At 59.5% G+C, this 15,736-nt stretch overlaps 6 protein-coding genes across 6 annotated transcripts; 3 read left to right on the top strand and 3 right to left on the bottom strand.

The window, feature by feature from the left end:
• Nucleotides 1–529: 529 nt before the first annotated feature.
• PG998_010311 (uncharacterized protein) lies at nucleotides 530–3,294 on the top strand (the record flags this gene model as incomplete). Its single annotated transcript, XM_066877127.1, has 7 exons — nucleotides 530–816; nucleotides 903–1,166; nucleotides 1,238–1,536; nucleotides 1,583–1,712; nucleotides 1,776–1,993; nucleotides 2,050–3,240; nucleotides 3,290–3,294. 7 exons carry the CDS (start codon nucleotides 530–532, stop codon nucleotides 3,292–3,294), a joined length of 2,394 nt encoding a protein of 797 aa, XP_066729283.1.
• A 154-nt stretch (nucleotides 3,295–3,448) lies between these two features.
• Nucleotides 3,449–4,934, bottom strand: PG998_010310 (uncharacterized protein; the record flags this gene model as incomplete). The annotated part of the gene is made up of 6 exons (XM_066877126.1): nucleotides 3,449–3,865; nucleotides 3,962–4,334; nucleotides 4,407–4,595; nucleotides 4,650–4,657; nucleotides 4,734–4,741; nucleotides 4,802–4,934. The coding sequence occupies 6 exons, from the start codon at nucleotides 4,932–4,934 to the stop codon at nucleotides 3,449–3,451; spliced, it is 1,128 nt and encodes a 375-aa protein (XP_066729282.1).
• A 484-nt stretch (nucleotides 4,935–5,418) lies between these two features.
• On the top strand, nucleotides 5,419–6,293 carry PG998_010309 (oxidoreductase; the record flags this gene model as incomplete). Its single annotated transcript, XM_066877125.1, has 3 exons — nucleotides 5,419–5,636; nucleotides 5,704–6,073; nucleotides 6,099–6,293. 3 exons carry the CDS (start codon nucleotides 5,419–5,421, stop codon nucleotides 6,291–6,293), a joined length of 783 nt encoding a protein of 260 aa, XP_066729281.1.
• Nucleotides 6,294–6,420: 127 nt separating this feature from the next.
• Nucleotides 6,421–8,239, bottom strand: PG998_010308 (uncharacterized protein; the record flags this gene model as incomplete). Its single annotated transcript, XM_066877124.1, has 6 exons — nucleotides 6,421–6,551; nucleotides 6,629–7,038; nucleotides 7,114–7,222; nucleotides 7,291–7,482; nucleotides 7,613–7,852; nucleotides 7,930–8,239. The coding sequence occupies 6 exons, from the start codon at nucleotides 8,237–8,239 to the stop codon at nucleotides 6,421–6,423; spliced, it is 1,392 nt and encodes a 463-aa protein (XP_066729280.1).
• A 2,653-nt stretch (nucleotides 8,240–10,892) lies between these two features.
• Nucleotides 10,893–12,744, top strand: PG998_010307 (uncharacterized protein; the record flags this gene model as incomplete). The annotated part of the gene is made up of 2 exons (XM_066877123.1): nucleotides 10,893–11,395; nucleotides 11,457–12,744. 2 exons carry the CDS (start codon nucleotides 10,893–10,895, stop codon nucleotides 12,742–12,744), a joined length of 1,791 nt encoding a protein of 596 aa, XP_066729279.1.
• A 454-nt stretch (nucleotides 12,745–13,198) lies between these two features.
• On the bottom strand, nucleotides 13,199–14,727 carry PG998_010306 (C6 zinc finger domain-containing protein; the record flags this gene model as incomplete). The annotated part of the gene is made up of 2 exons (XM_066877122.1): nucleotides 13,199–14,098; nucleotides 14,203–14,727. 2 exons carry the CDS (start codon nucleotides 14,725–14,727, stop codon nucleotides 13,199–13,201), a joined length of 1,425 nt encoding a protein of 474 aa, XP_066729278.1.
• Nucleotides 14,728–15,736: the final 1,009 nt, after the last annotated feature.

Genomic DNA, 15,736 nt, shown 5'->3' with positions numbered 1-15,736 from the left:
AGCACAGCGGAGTCTGGTCCAGGATCTCCGCCAGCAATTGCAAGGAAAATAATAAGGTCTTCTTTCCGCTTGGATGGACCTGAGATAGGGTAACATCGAGTGCGAATACTCGCCTCCAGGATTCTAGACCGTCGGGGGAACCGGTCAGCAAGTCAGGCCCAGACTCGGTCTTCCTAATGAGACGCATCATCTACCTAGGGGACCGGCTACGTGCTACATTGTCCATCCGAAAGCGATATATTAAAAGGTCTCAATCTCATTTGGACGCCTGTGGCACCATGTCATTTAGCCGCGGAAGCGACCTGGACTAGCTGGGACTATGTCAGCTTCGCGACGGCATTGCCTAATCTAGCACTTTTTCTCGGCCTAGATTCCAGTGCAGCCATGTTCTATACGTGTTGCTAAATGAAAACAGAGAACACGATGTAGTTTGTTCAATTGCTACTTGAGACATGTCCGTTATCTCATTTTCTATTGTCCTGTGCACCTCAAAGCATTGCGTCTGCCCCGCCTCTGTATTGTATCTATGATGAAGCCCCGTGTTCTCTTTTTCCAATTTCTTGCTCTCTTCGCCTCCGGGGTCTCTGTGACGCCGCTGTTGTCCGACCGCGACCTAGGTAGTTTGGGGTTCGAGTCCCTTGCGGCGGGCGACGACGAAACCGTGCCGGACACCCACGTGCAGCATGAAGTGCGGAGCGTGCAGCAGGGGCGGCGATGGGTCAAGCTGGATAGGGCGGATGCGCAGGCCATGCTGCCGATGCGAATAGGCCTCAAACAGCACAGTCTTGAAAGAGGCCACGACCTACTAATGGATATGTGTGTTTGCCTGCCCCCTTCTTATCTTCACTCTCGATGCGAGTGGGTATGTGAACGACCGCTAAAGTTGATCCGCTTCCCGATAGATCGGATCCCACGTCGGAGAACTATGGTAAACATCTCACAGCCACCGAGGTAGTCGACTTCTTCGCCCCGTCCGAGGCGGGCGTCGCGGCTGTCAGGGAGTGGCTGGTCGAGTCGGGGATTGCAGGTTCGACCATAACGCAGTCCATGAACAAGCAGTGGCTCCAATTCGACACCCCAGTCCGTCAGGCTGAGGACCTCCTCGCTGCTCGGTACCACATCTACGAGCACGAAGACAGCGGGGCCAGGACTGTGGCTTGCGAAAAGTGAGTACTGGGTCATTGGTGGGAAGGGAGGCCGGACCTCGACCGCACGATTTGCTGACATTCCATGCGAGGTATCATGTTCCCAAGCTCATTCAAGAACACATTGATTACATCACGCCTGGCATTAAACTCAAGAGCCTCGGCGAGAGCCATGAGACACGCAGCAAAGGCAAGAAGCGGAGCACCTATCGAGGCGGCCAGGGCCCGGAAAGATTCGTCTTGCCGGTGAAGATGCTGGATCCTACCGCCGCGCTCAAGGCCGCCGTGCATAAGACGGGATCGACCAATGATGGACCTGGCATCCCCTGGAACATCCCGTTCCCACTTGATGGCGACTGCGATGCGTACATGACGCCCGAGTGCATCCGACGTACAGTTCCCCTACATCCACTGCAAGTATACATGTGTTGACTTAGGGGAGAAAGGGCTCTATCGCGTGCCCAAGGGCACGAAAGCGCATCCCAGCAACAAGATGGGCATATTCCAAGGGCTGGGGCAGAAGTATACCCAGCACGACCTCGATACCTTCTTTCAGGGCTTCACGGAGTAAGTCAAGAGATCTCAATCAAGATTGAACGGCCCATAGAGCATATGCTGAAGGTTATGCAGTGGGATTCCAAACGGTACGCACCCCGAGCTTCGGTCCATCAACGGCGGTCTCGGGGTGACGACAAACCTTAGCCTCGCAGGTTTGGAAGCCAATCTCGATTTCCAAATGGCTTATGGCTTGATCTGGCCGCAGCAGACGGTGCTGTACTCGGTCGACGACGAGTACTACCAGGACAGCCAGGCCAACGCGGACTCTCCGTACAAAGGCTTTTTCAACAGTGAGTAGCCGCGTTCTGCCACATTGTCCGAGGGGGTTAAGGGCGGAAAGTAATAGCTATACTAATACTCACGCCGTGGTATGTTAGATTTCTGGAACGCCCTCGACGGCAGCTACTGCACCTCCAGCGCGTACGGCGAGACGGGCAACTGCGCGCGCGCCGAGTGCCTGGACCCGTCGTACCCGGACGAGCACCGCGCGGGGCCCGGGGGGGCTACCAGGGCCCGCTGATGTGCGGGACGCACGCGCGCACCAACGTCGTGGCCATCTCGTACAGCGGCGGCGAGGCTGACCTGCCGTACTCGTACCAGCGGCGCCAGTGCGCCGAGATCCTGAAGCTGGCGCTGCAGGGCACCACGGTGCTCGTCGGCTCCGGCGACGACGGCGTCGCCAGCGTCGCCGGCGACCCGGCGCCCAACGGCTGCCTGGGCCCGCGCCACGACGTCTTCCACCCGCAGTTCTTGTCGACCTGTCCGTACGTGCTGTCGGTGGGGTCGACGCTGCTTCCGCCGGGCAAGAAACCGGACGACGACAGTTACGGGTCGCGATCGCCCAGCGGCAGTGATGCAAAAGGCCAAAGCGGCGGGGAGCGCCCGCCAGACGAGAACCCAGAGACCCCCACGGTCCGCTTCCCCTCCGGCGGCGGCTTCTCCAACATCTACCCGCGGCCGCCCTGGCAACACCGCCACGTCGAGGGCTACTTCGCCCAAGTCCGCCTCCCGTTCGACGGGTACGACGGCGGCCGGCCGCGCGAGGGCCTCTTCCTCGGCGACCCGAGCACCACCACCACCATGACGACGTCCGACCCCGACCACAACAGCAGTAGCCATCCGAGCAACGCGACCGCCGACGGAGGGACCACGGGCGGCGGCCGCTTCAACCGGCTCGGGCGCGCGTACCCGGACGTCGCGGCCAACGGCGACAACTTCGTCGTGGCGCACCGGGGCGGGCTGGCGCGCGTCGGCGGCACGTCGGCGGCGTGTCCGCTGTTCGGCAGCCTGCTGAGCCTGGTCAACGAGGAGCGGCTCGCGGCGGGCAAGCGCGGGCCCGTCGGCTTCGTCAACCCGGTGCTGTACGCGCACCCGGAGGTGTTCCGGGACGTCGCCACGGGCGCGAACCGCGGGTGCGGCGCGGGGCCGGCCAAGAAGCCGATGGCGTTCCCCGCCGCCAAGGGGGTGGGATCCCGTCTCCGGGCTGGGGACGCCGGACTACCCGAGGCTGTTGGAGCTGTTTATGAGTTTGCCGTAGGTGGGCGGTTAGTGCTTGATGAGTTTCGGAGTGCAGGGTTTTTTTTCAGGTTGAATAATCAACTGCGTATGTGGTTACGCTGAATGCGGGTTTGGGTTTCGTCTTTCTTCGATGTATCTCAATTCTTCCATTGTATAAGGCCTGTTGCATTTCTGATTTCAATCACGAATGCAGTCGTCTATCTGGTACTATAACAAATTCGCTTCCCTTACAACTCATCATGTGCGCCAGTTGCATCACCCTCCTTCTCCCCTGCCTCTGCTGCCTCACTTGGTGAAGAAGATGAGGATTCCGATGACGCCGGTGCCGGTGGCGGCGTCCCGTCCCAGGGCGTCACCTTGCCCGACGCGATCTGCGTGACGAACTGCTCGATGCGCGCGGCCGACAGCTCGTTCGCCTGGTCGTACGGGAAGACCTGGCCGTACGAGGGGTTCTGCACCGCCACGGCGGGCAAGACCTCGCGCCGCAGCCCCAGCATGGGCAGCATGTCGGCGTACTCGCCCGCGTCCACCGTCACGAACAGTAGGTACTCCTCGTACTTGCGCGCCACGGCCCGCATGGCCGCGGCGTAGGCCTCGCGCTCCGCGGGGGTCTCGGCAAAGTAATAGACCAGGGATTTGCCGGACTGTTCCAGTCAGCCATATGCTCATCTCGAGGGAACTCAGCAGTGGGATTCCCCGTTTCCATGGTTACATCTTCCGGTAGCCGCGATAGCACTTACATTCAAAAGCCCGCCCTCGGTCCTGCGCGAGAACTCGCCGATCAGCGGCGCCATGCACTTCTCGACGAAGTTGGGGATGGCGTCGACGGCCGTCATGTCCTGCAGGATGGTCGGCGGCTGCCCGGCGCGGTCGCGGTTGTTGTAGCAGACGACGGCGCCCGGGCTGATGCTGGACACGGTGCCGAACGAGGCGCGGTCCCAGTGCCGCGCCGCAACGGCCGCGAACAGCGTCTGCAGGTGCGCGTCGCGCGTCGGATGCAGCTGCGCCATGACCACGACGTCCTCATCGACGCCCTGGAACGCCGTCACGGCCTTCTCGTCTTCCAGCGTCGTGACGGCGGGGCGCTCCGCGCGTTTGAGATACGACAGCATCCTGTGTGGAGGGTTGTCAGCGACCAGGGGTGGGCGGATAGAAAGGGTGGACGGTGGTGGCCGAAGTACTTACGCAGACGCCGTCCTGGGACCTCGATACGGTGTCGCTTTTCCATTGCCGTCGTACAACCGGATCGCCGGGTAAGAGATGACACCCTTGTCCTTGCAAAGTTGCTTGAATCTTGTGCAATCCACGTTGGCAGCCTGACCCGAGGCTTCTTCAACAGTCGCCCATTCTGATTGTAGCGCTTTGCATGCCGATCTGGTAGTCGTCAGTTACGTCGCCGGAAGTCCTTGCAAGAATGGGGAAACGTACGTAGAAGGCTTTACTCAATGATAAGCCAACTGTCAGCCGGGGCTATAATTATATAGTGAGCGAAGTAAGTGGTAAGAATCATACCTCTATGACTGTTCAGGTGGATTGTCAGCGGCGGTTATGGTGGTGGTGGTGCGTCGTGATTTACTTACATGCTATGAGGGCATTCTCAGGCGCAGCCATTGCCGAGCGGACGGTAAGCTCCGGCTGGACACTCCAACCATTGTGCCTCCCCATGGTTGCCGACGCCGCCGATACTGCGGATAACAATGCGATCAGCTTCATTTTTGATATAATTATGTTATTTTCGTTTTCGAGTTTTCTTTTTCCGCACAAGTTAGCGAAGAAGGTGTTCGCGGCATATGGTACGTAGAAAATGTTGATGCAGCTCGTCCATGACTAGCGACCGGGGCTGCAAGGGGTGCAGTTAGAGCTGTAGGTGCCGCTGCCGATCAGGGACGAGCTGCTGCAGGGGCCCGTAGGGGCTTCATGGTCAGACGGAAGAGCGCTAAAGACCCCCTAATTTTATGTACTGCCGCCTGATTGCCCCTCTAGTCCTCTGTGCGCAGACAACTCGCGTTTCAATTCTGGAGTCATGCTGGTTTGGGCTGCCACAAGATCCACGACAATGGGGGGAGCACCGGGCCGCTTCGATATCGTTATTAGGTAACCAATTGCCTGCTCGTCTTCCTATCGACGATGCATTCGCTATTTCTGCCTTCCAATTGTTCGAGTTGAAGCCATCACCACACAACCCACCAACAACAGCATGGCGCCATTCAAGGACCTCATCCTCTTCGCGATTGCGGCCGCGACCTGCTTCGCCCAAGGCACGGGAGGCGACGACGGCGCGCAGAAGCCGCTAGCATCGGGCGACGAATGTACGCATCCGGCCTACCAGACGCACATTCTGTCCAAGTCGCCTTTGGTCATATACCTGGAAGGGTTCCTGACCGAAGAGGAGCGCGCGCATTTGACAGAAGTCACGTAAGTGGGAGAGTGGCCGGGGCCAGAACGAACACCAGCTGACACCGGACATTTGCGAAACCCGCAGAAAGGACACCTTCACCCACTCGGCCGTCGCCGACGGCGGCTCCGAAGGCCTACGCAAGACGCGCACGTCGCAATCGACCAACGTGCCGCGCGACGCCGCGGTGCGGTGCCTCGAGGCGCGGGCGCGGCGGTTCCAGGGCTTCGACGTGGCGCGCGGGCAGCTGGAGCCGGTGCAGCTGGTCAAGTACGGGCCCGGGGAGCACTACCACTTCCACACGGACTGGTACACGGACGCGGCGGCGCACGCGCGGACGGCGGCGACGGGCGGCAACCGGCTCAGCTCCTTCTTCGCGTACGTGGCGGCGTCGGACGACCTGACGGGCGGCGGCACCAACTTCCCCCCTGCTCGACGCGCCCCGCGACCCCCGCTGGTGCCGCTTCGTCGACTGCGACGAGCCCTGGGACCGCGGCGTCACCTTCCGCCCCGTCCCCGGCAACGCCGTCTACTGGGACAACCTGCACCCCGACGGTACCGGCGACGAGCGCAATCTGCACGCCGGCCTGCCCGTCACGAGCGGCTGGAAGATCGGCATGAACATCTGGACGCGGCAGGGCCCGCTGGGCGAGGATATCCGGGGCCCTGACGTGTAGGGTGTTGGGGCCCGGGACGCGGGGTAATATTACAATATTTTGATTGAAAAAACGAAGTCGAGTCTTTACTTTTACTTTGGCATCCTCTTCTTTTTTGGACTGTGTTTACTTAAGTGCGTGCCTGTGTCTAGTCGCAGCCCCCGTAGATCTCTGTCCAAAGCTGCTCTCCTGGGTCTTTGCCCAAGTCTGCCACTGCTTCTTCCCCGCAAGGACGATAGTTTGCTAGCCAGACGGCGTCGTAGTACTGATCAAAGACCACTGCATCTTCGGTAAGAAAGGGAGGCAGGCAGAATAAGGTAGTGAATGGGCGGTTGGGACGTCGGCATTATACGTACTGTAGGCTCCTCGGATGAAGGTATCTCCCAGCACCCAGCTCGTCGCTCCCACGTCGGCCGACTGCACCCCCAGCGCGCAGCGGCCGCCGAGGTCCACGATGAAGTCCTCGTACTTGACGTCGATGACCACGCCGCCTTGGTTGAAGCCGAAGTGGACGTGGCCGCTGCCTTCGTCGTCGTCCTCCTCCGTGCCATTCAGGTACGAGCACGACACGTAGTAGATGCCCTGCTGCTCGTCCAGGGTGGCTTCGAACTGCTGACCTAGCGCCGCGACGATCTCGGCGTCCATGTACGAGAAGGTCGAGCCCGTGTCCAGGAGCATCATCCGTGTGAATCCGGCTGGGGTTAGCTGTTCCGTAGAAGACTGGCCGGGGCGGGTATGTCCCAGCGATGTCAGGTTCACCCAGTAACTAGGATCCGTGATTAGCGGTGTCAATTCACTTGATGCGTTCCGCCTTTAGAAATACGGCCGCGTCCCTGCCTACCCTACTTGGCCAAATTGCTGCATCTGCTCTGCCGGAGAGGGCCAGATCTCGACGGGCTCCATCCAGCCCTCGAACTTGTGGTAGTCGACGCCGCCGAAGATGATGTCGCCTAACCCGCCGTTTTTAGCCATGTCTCGCTATGTTTCTCTTGTTGGCGCACCATCCTCAGAAACTTACTATTGCCGCCACTCGCACCACCTAGTCCCACGCTGAAGACCCGCTGACTGATATACTCGTCCTCGGCAAGACGGTCCAGCAACGCCGGGTACTGCGTGTTGTAGCCCTCGCCGTACCCGAGACCGATCATGCCGGCCCAAACGTAGGCGCTGGCGGTGGCGACCCCGAACTGCTGATTCGCGACAGGCCAGGCTGCACGTACGAACGCCGCAGCAAAAACGTCAGTACACAGCTTCTTCTTCTTCTCCCGACCACGAACGCTCTTCGTTCGGCCGCTTCTTCATCATTCTCGGGCCCAGCAACTACTACTACTACTACTCACAGTCGTCCCCCAGCGTCAGCGTGTCGCAGAAGTACGTGCCCGCGTAGCCGCCCGACCCGAACGAGACGCCGAACCGCGTCGTCAGGTTCTCGGCCGTCCCCGAGCCCCGCGCGTCGTAGCGGCCCGCCCCCGCGCAGAAGGCCGGGTTGGCGGCGCGCGCGCAGTCCGGGTTCACGTACAGCTCGTACGAGGCCGTGTCGACGACCACCTCGACCGTCTGGCCGGGGCTTCCTAGGTTCACTGCGTGCGTGACACACGTCGGTCAGTCAGTCTTCGTCCCTGGTATTGATTGGTCCACACGTGTCGGTTAGACTTGCCGTCCATGAGGTACACGATGCCGCTTTCGTACAGGGACAGAGGGAGCCTGCCCCAGCGCCGGGCCAGAGCGGTCGCCGTCGTCGTCGTCGTCGCATTGCTGCTGCTGGTCGCGTTGTTCGTGATTGCTACTTGCTCCTTCCTGACCGTGGCTTTGATGTAGTTGCCTGTTCTGGGCGCAGTTGTCAGACGCTGTGGTCTTGCTCGCCCACTGGATGCATCTACACTGTCGGGCTGTGTCAAGTCAGCCAGCGAGGCGGCAAGACACGGTACGGCAAGCAACAATGCAGTGACTCCGCTGGCAATCATCATGATCGGTGCAGTTCAGTTGCTTCAATTCCAGCATAGAACAATCATGCCGGTTTGATGGTGCTGAACTTCAGAAATCTCAACGGACTTCCGGTTGTTGTCTTATGCCGCCACCTCAACACTGCCGAAAGGATCCTGGCGGATGAATTGTAACAAACAGAATCCTCCAAGCAATCGGATTCTGGGATACAGTGCTGCATATCACGACTGAGGGCTTTGGCCCGACATATTCCACCAATCCCATCCATCTCGGGACTCCTCCATGTTGTCAAGATGCAGTCTCACCTGCAGTGATGACTTCATCAGCACTCACATCAGGGCGCCTCTGCAGAAATTGAAATTGATCTCGTATTTGTGCGTGGTGGGCTAGAAGAAAAGCAAATACCGTTGTGCTCGAACCAGGCCCGAACGTCGGCGCCTGTCGGGAGATGTTTGGGAAAAGGACGCGCCACATGATCCCAAATAGACGATTCTCCCAAAGTGCGCCGGTTTCAAAGAAGAGGGGCCATGCTTTATCCGTTGCAAGAGCTTGAATGTATGACGATCGCCTACGCCCCAGATGGCGGCTGTGGTTGGAGCAAAATGCGTGGCGGGTAAATGGCAATACTCACCAAAGGCGATATATCGCGGAGCGGGTAGCAACATCATCAGACTGGTCCCGAAGACCCGGCCAGCCGACGGGCACCGGGGCACCCCGCATTCGGAATGCGGCTCGCTACAGACGCAGGCAACGTTACTACGAGGACTGTTGCGTGATCTGGCTTTAATATTCGTACTGGCATCAGAAGCCCCAGGGCCCCGAGTGAATAGAACATCTCCTCTCGGCTCATTCAGGTTCCCCTTATATTTACATTAGGGACACACTCACTGATTGTTCTTCTGCTTGGTGTATCTTTGATTCTTCGTTCATCCATACGGGCCAGCAACCGACTTCTCCGGTCAGATTGTATCGGCCCGCAAGATTGCGAAGACATTCCACGTATAGGCAAGACATGTTACTGCAAGGTCCCAGCTGATCTCATCCTGTTATTCAAGTGTCGTTCATAAAGTCTCATGGCTCACCTTGTTCGGATCATCTGCGAGGTCCTGGAAATCTAAACATAGCGACGTCAATCAGGAGTTTTGGTAGCACCGTTCAATATAGAAGTGGCTCATCGTGGAGGTCTATCAATCAAACAGCAGTGGCTGTCCGAGACAGACTTTCTTGCGGCCGTAATGCATCAACACTTCCTTTGAATACCCCTTCGTGACTGCTTCATATTGAGGCTTACGAAACCTAATGTCAATCGTAGAAATTGGTTATTCAGGGGTAATTACCACGTCAATGCCGATTCTACCAATACTCTATCTGCATCTTACCTGTAAATCTCCGTGTCGTAGCAGACTCATATGACCAAACCCAATGCAGCTGTGGTAATTGACAGCTTTCCATACCTTCTCTTCCCATGATACTTCCCAGGCAGCCAGGGGTATTGTTCGATGACTTGGATGTAGCTTGAACCCTGATGAGCCGGAGATCCTCTCCCGCCGTTGACCTCGGTGCCAACATTCAGACATGTCGCGGATGTGACGTTTGCAGTGCAATAGACTCCATGCAAGGAGGGTCCTTCCGCTCTGCACGATTCGGGGGAAATGTTCCCGCATATGCAGGGGAAGTAGTGTTCACGACAACGTTTACTAGACCTGCCGCTTGCTTGGTCCATCGGCTGTTGGGATGACGCTATTTCAGCAGCTCGCCTCATCGTTACGCATAACCGTCTAGGCATTGAGGCATGTATTCGCACATCCACTTGCATCATGATGTGGATGGACTTTGTGTTTGCTTTAGAGAATTCCGATGCAACGCCCAGTGGTGAATGGCCTCTTCAGGTCGAGATAGGCGTTGCTAGCGGCATGCCATTAAGCTTGGCAGTTCCCCTTCTAACCACTACCCACCTCCCCCGCATGGGGGAACGAAGCTTTACCGGTGGTGGGCGACCCCCCTAGTGGTGTTCTCTGCATCGCCCAACGACGGGAAAGGCGGGGTTTATCTGCAAGCGCTCTGGCATGTGCCCCCTATTCATTGGCTGCTTGACGAGTGCTGGCCAATAACAACCCAACACCGACAAGGGGGGAGCTCCTGCCCGCATGGCTTTGGACAGGGAATAACAGGTGAGAGCTGATAACGGAAAACAGCTCACCCCTCAGCTTTTATCGCCAGGTCGCGTGGGAAGATGGGAAGCTGACCATCCCCCGCCTTTTGTCGGGCTTCGACATGCCCATCTTGTGCTTACGGTCTGGAACAAAACATCAGTTTTCCGTCAGACATGAAAAGCGGTCGGGGGCATGCAGGCCAAGCCAAGCGGTCATAGGCTCTGCTCCCGCACTGGATGCACCATCCAGAGAGTTCGGCGGATCTTTCGAGCTGTCATCGGAAGAATGACATCCTATGTAGGTAAGGCTGTCTGGCTGCATGCATGGCAGGAGAGGTAAAGTAGGTTTTGTCTCAGTGCACATGTAACCCTCCCGTATGGCCATCCATATATGCTCCAAGCCCACTGCTATTTTCGCTTACCTACTATACTTGCTCTCTCCTCTGCCCCTCCCATTTGAGCCCGTTCCATCTGGCGAGGAAAACGAAGGCAATATCACCATTAGACGAAGTAGATTTCTCAGCATGGCTCCCAACGGCATTTGCGCATTAGCAGCATTGCTGCTACTGGGGCTCGGGAAGGTGGAAGCGGAGCAGATTGTCTGGTCCTCATTTGCGTACATCCTCCACGGCGAGCGCACGCCGCTCTCTACCAGCTCTCTCAAGTCCAGCCTGACCACGTACGGGGCCCAGCAGCTGTACGCCCAGGGACAGGTGTTCCGAGATCGCTATTTGACGAACGCGAGCGACGGGAACATTACCAACAGCTTCCCCATCGTGAATCTGTCGCCCCGGGCCCTGGACAACAGCCAGCTTGACATCATCACCACTACCGACACTTACAATGTGGCCTCGGCCATGGCCTTCATGCAGGGGCTCTACCCGCCTACGCCCCGGGCATTTGTAGAGAACGACGGCGGCAGGGATGCTTCGACCCTCGCCAATGGGTCGTTGGTCAATTTCCCTCTGGACGGCTACCAATACCCCAACATTCAAGCAACGTCCATATTGGACCCAAAGTCATTCCAGTGCGTATAATCTGAACACGAAAGATGCCCCGCAGCGTTTTCAGAAACTGACCTCAAGCAGGATCCAGGGGCATGTGTCATGCTCTACGTACATGGGCTCCCAACTCATGGCGGACGACGACGAGATCATCCGCCGCAACCGCGCCGAGAGCGCCGAGATGTACGACGGGCTCCGCCGGGGCGTGTTCGCGGGCACGGAGCCGTTCGCGTCGACGCCCGACGCGGACCACGCCTACGAGCTGTGGGACTACGCGGGGTACCAGCACGCGCACAACGCGACGGTGCGCGCGGGGCTCGGCGCCGACGTGCTCGACCGGCTGCACCGGCTCGCCAGCGACCAGCAGTTCGACTACAACGGCAACCTGTCGGCCTCGGGCCTGCAGCCCGGCGACATGGTCCGCGCCGTCGCCGGCCGCACCCTCGCCGCCCGCGTCGCGGCCCAGCTGCGCTCCCAGGTCGCCGGCGGCTACCCGCACAAGCTGTCGCTGGCCTTCGGCACTTTCGAGCCCATGCTCGCCTTCTTCGCGCTGGCGCAGCTGTCCGAGGGCCCGGCCTCGCTGCGCTTCCGCACCATCCCCGCGCCCGGCTCCGCCATGGTCTTCGAGCTGTTCAGCGTTGCCGACGACGACGGCAGTGGCGGCAGCAACGACAGAGCCCAGCGCTACCCGGGCGAAGACGACCTCTGGGTCCGCTTCCTCTACCGCTACGGCACCAGTGCGAACGAGCCCCTCGTTGAGTACCCCATCTTCGGCCGCGGCAACTCGCAGTCCAGCATGAAGTGGCGCGACTTCCGCAGCGCCATGTCCGAAGTCGCCGTCGCGGACCTCTACCACTGGTGCCAGATGTGCAGCGCGCCCACCCTGTACTGCATGGCCACGGCCGCCAACGCGGACGGCGGCGACAGCTTCTCGTGGCCCGGTGCCTCGGGCGCCAGCATGGGCCGCAACCGCATGACGCCCGTCCTCGGCGGCGCCATCGGCGCTCTCGTGACGCTGGGGGTCGTCGCCCTCGCCGGGCTCGCCGCCTTCTTCCTCGGCGGCCTGCGGGTCCGCCATCGCAGCGATCATTACGTTGATCGAGCGGTGCAGCGGACCAGCAGCCTCGGCGGGTTCAAGGGCGCCGAGAAGATGGCCTCGGACAAGGATCTGTCGGTGGCCAGGGGCGGCGGCCGGCACGAGCGCGTCGGCAGCTGGGAAATGGGAGGGCCCTCGACGACGTCGGCGGCACCGCCGCACTATTCCAGCCGGGATGCGGGGACTCCCTTTGGTGCGACGGTCGAGCGGAAGCTTAACGATGACGGAGTCAGTATCATGGAGGAAGAGCCTGTGAAACCTCGCGAAGCTGTCTAGCTACATGCGCACGGCTCTCCTACTTAGGACCACATCTCCAATTCTGGCGAACATGGGCACAAGTGAAGGTTCTACACGTCTTTGGGTGTCTATATAATCTAGTCCTTTTTCTGGGGTTTTGGCCGCTGACTGGAGTGGATTTGCATTTCATTAGGGGATATTCATGGCGCTTGGGAATCGATACCCTTTCATTCTTACATTCGCTCTCGGTACGCTGTCCCTGCCAACAGTATTGTATGGCAAGTCAATACAGGGCAATGCGGACATTTCATGCAACCGATGGATATATAGCTTCTATATCTATAGACGAGTCATAAGACGCATTGCCACACGTTGACTAAAATGCACTGCATAATGCATCGTTGGCCTATAGACTTTCCAGACTCGTGCTGCCACCTACTCCGAATCAGTTACCTGCCCCAACATCCTCTCTTCCCAACCCGTCACGTGAACCTCACAGCCCAGCCCTCGCGCCCTCACGAGCCCGCTGCTCCAGCATCGCCCCCGCAATGCCGTAGCCGCTCGCATGGATGCGCCCGACCATGTCGTCGATCCAGGCCATCTCGCGCCCCCACTCGCCCGGCGCGTGCTGCCAGAACCCCCGCACCCACTCCAGGGCCGGCAGCACGCTCGCGGGCCCGAACCCGCGGTTCGTGTCGCGCAGGAAGTACTCGGCCGACTGGCAGACGTTGCGCGCAATGTCCTGGGGCCACGCGGCGCGCCGCGCGAGCCGGGGCAGGCGGGCCGGGTCGAAGTGCCGCAGGCACGGGGCCGTGCCCGCCTCCCGCGTCTCCGGCTCGGCGTTGTCTCCGCTGCGGCGGTAGTGCGTTTCGCACGCGCAGGGCAGCCGCGCGCGGCCGAGGCGGTCCAGGGTCGCCGCGAGGTCGCGCAGGACCTCGTACTTCCAGCACAGGCGCGCCCGGACGCTCATGAGCGTGACCCAGTAGTACACGAGGGCCTGCCCGACCATGAAGGCCGGGAAGTGGAAGGCGACGGGGAACAGCTTGCCCTGCGCGGCGCTGTCGACGACCGAGTCCAGCTGCGACAGCTCCGCGCGGTACAGGGAGCCGCCGTCGCCCGGCAGCGCGGCGCGGAAGCGCCCGAACCAGTCCTCGAGCGCGTCTTCCGTCTTCTGCACCTCCTCGATCGCGTCCCAGGTCGTCTGGAGCACGTGCTGCGGGTCCCGCGTCGCGGCGAGCGTCGCCATCTGGGACGCTAGGTTGGGCAGCTGCAGCAGGATGTCGACTAGCTGCTCGAAGAGGGACTTTGTGTCTGGTTGCGATGACCATGGCAGATCAAGCCAATCTGGTTGGGCGAGGAACGAGATTCCGCTCGGCTCATTTCCCAGAATCACCTGCGCGAAAGCGACATTTTTGAATCAGCTACTTGGCCCCGACACAATGACAAGAGGTGGTTCCCCTCCCTCGGCCGTCCGAACGATGGGCAGCTATCACTCACCGTATGTAGCCGTAGGATCTGCAGCGTAGTATGCGCAAGCCCCGTTGTGTAAGCCCCCGCCTCTCGCATCTGCAGCAGCTTCAGGCATCCCCGATAGTGGGCGAGGTACCCGTCCATGGTCTTCCCGGGACACTCGATGGCCTCGTACAGGAGCAGCGACAGGCAGGCCGCCAGGCTTTGCTCGTTGGCCGGGGCCGCCGTGTCGCGGAGGATGTCGCGGCGGACCTGCGCCACGCTCTGGGTGTATAGCTTCAGGCTCTCGCAGACCAGCGCGGGGCGGTTCGCGTGGCGGCCCAGCCGCGCCGTGCTCGTGGCCAGCAGGGCGTTCTCCAGCGCCGGCGTCAGCGAGGACAGGCTCAGGATCTGGAACGACCAGTCGTAGCGGTCCCCGAAGGTCTTGAAGGTGTTGCTGTCTTCGCTCCCGCCCGATGCCGAGTCATTCTCGAACATCAAGGAGATAAACCGGCTCCTGTACACATGTTGATTGGACACGTTCTGGGGCAGGTAGGCAGGGACGGCCGACATTTTCGGTATCAGCGATCCGATCTTTGGCCGAGGGGAGATGGGCTTGCTCTTATTTGGGCGCCACCGCGCAAGCATTACCGAGCCGGAGTCCGTGTCGGACAGGGGGGACGGTTGGCCATCCGACTGAGCAGATCCTTCTACTACCATGGACTCGGATAGGACGAATGCATACTGGCGCTGATAGCCCGTACATATTCGCTTAGATTTGGTACAGTTCTGGCACGTGGGGAGCTCGCCGCCGCACTTCCGGACTGGTTAGCAAGACGAATGGATCGCCTGGTCGTGCAGGGGTTGCCGAGTCACGTACTTTGATTCTCCGCTGTCTGCAGGTGTGGCAACCTTTGGACCTGCCAGGCACGCCCACCATGCTTTCAAGCAGTGCCAAGATATGAGGGTCTCCGTAGTGGGAATTGCTACTGGGCTGCAGTTCAGGTATAGTGACAGATTAGCTGTTTAGTACCCCATGTATTGTGCCTCTCAGCTTTCGTTTTCGCTATCGGTATCGTGATTCCACATTCAACACCAGATAAACGATGTCTGCAGCCAGCAATCAAACTCTTCTAGGATAACACGACAGTCTATGTGCAATCTGGAACTATCCAAAGGGCAGGTAGATAGACAGCCCCCGCTGACTTATCACAGCCTTATGGACATTGCTGACATCCATCCGTCAGACTCCACGATTACAGGGGCTGCCGCGTGAGCGCTATGCCCTTTCAGGTCAGAATCCGCGAATCCTCGATGCGGCGCATGCCCGTCTGATAGGTCCGGTAAACTCCGCCGGAACATCTTCCACTTACTTCGTTTCTGTTAACGATGCGCAGTCAAAAAAAAACAGTCATAAATAATCGTAGGATGATGGCGGCTGTGCTAGTTCTCGCGGATTCTGAGCGTAAACGGTATGGAGGCATCGCAGACCCATGATCACCACCTTCCCCTGGCTCTGGGCAATTGCTTGATTGTGAGCCCTGTAGATCGCCAAGATCATGATATAAAGCAACGCACTTCC

This window comes from Apiospora kogelbergensis (assembly GCF_038363985.1).
Source record: "Apiospora kogelbergensis strain CBS 113332 chromosome Unknown utg000006l_segment0_segment0, whole genome shotgun sequence".
Taxonomy (NCBI): Eukaryota; Fungi; Ascomycota; class Sordariomycetes; order Amphisphaeriales; family Apiosporaceae; genus Apiospora; species Apiospora kogelbergensis.
The sequence above is the reverse complement of the archived record's forward strand: the minus strand, read 5'-3'. Positions and strand labels throughout refer to the sequence as shown.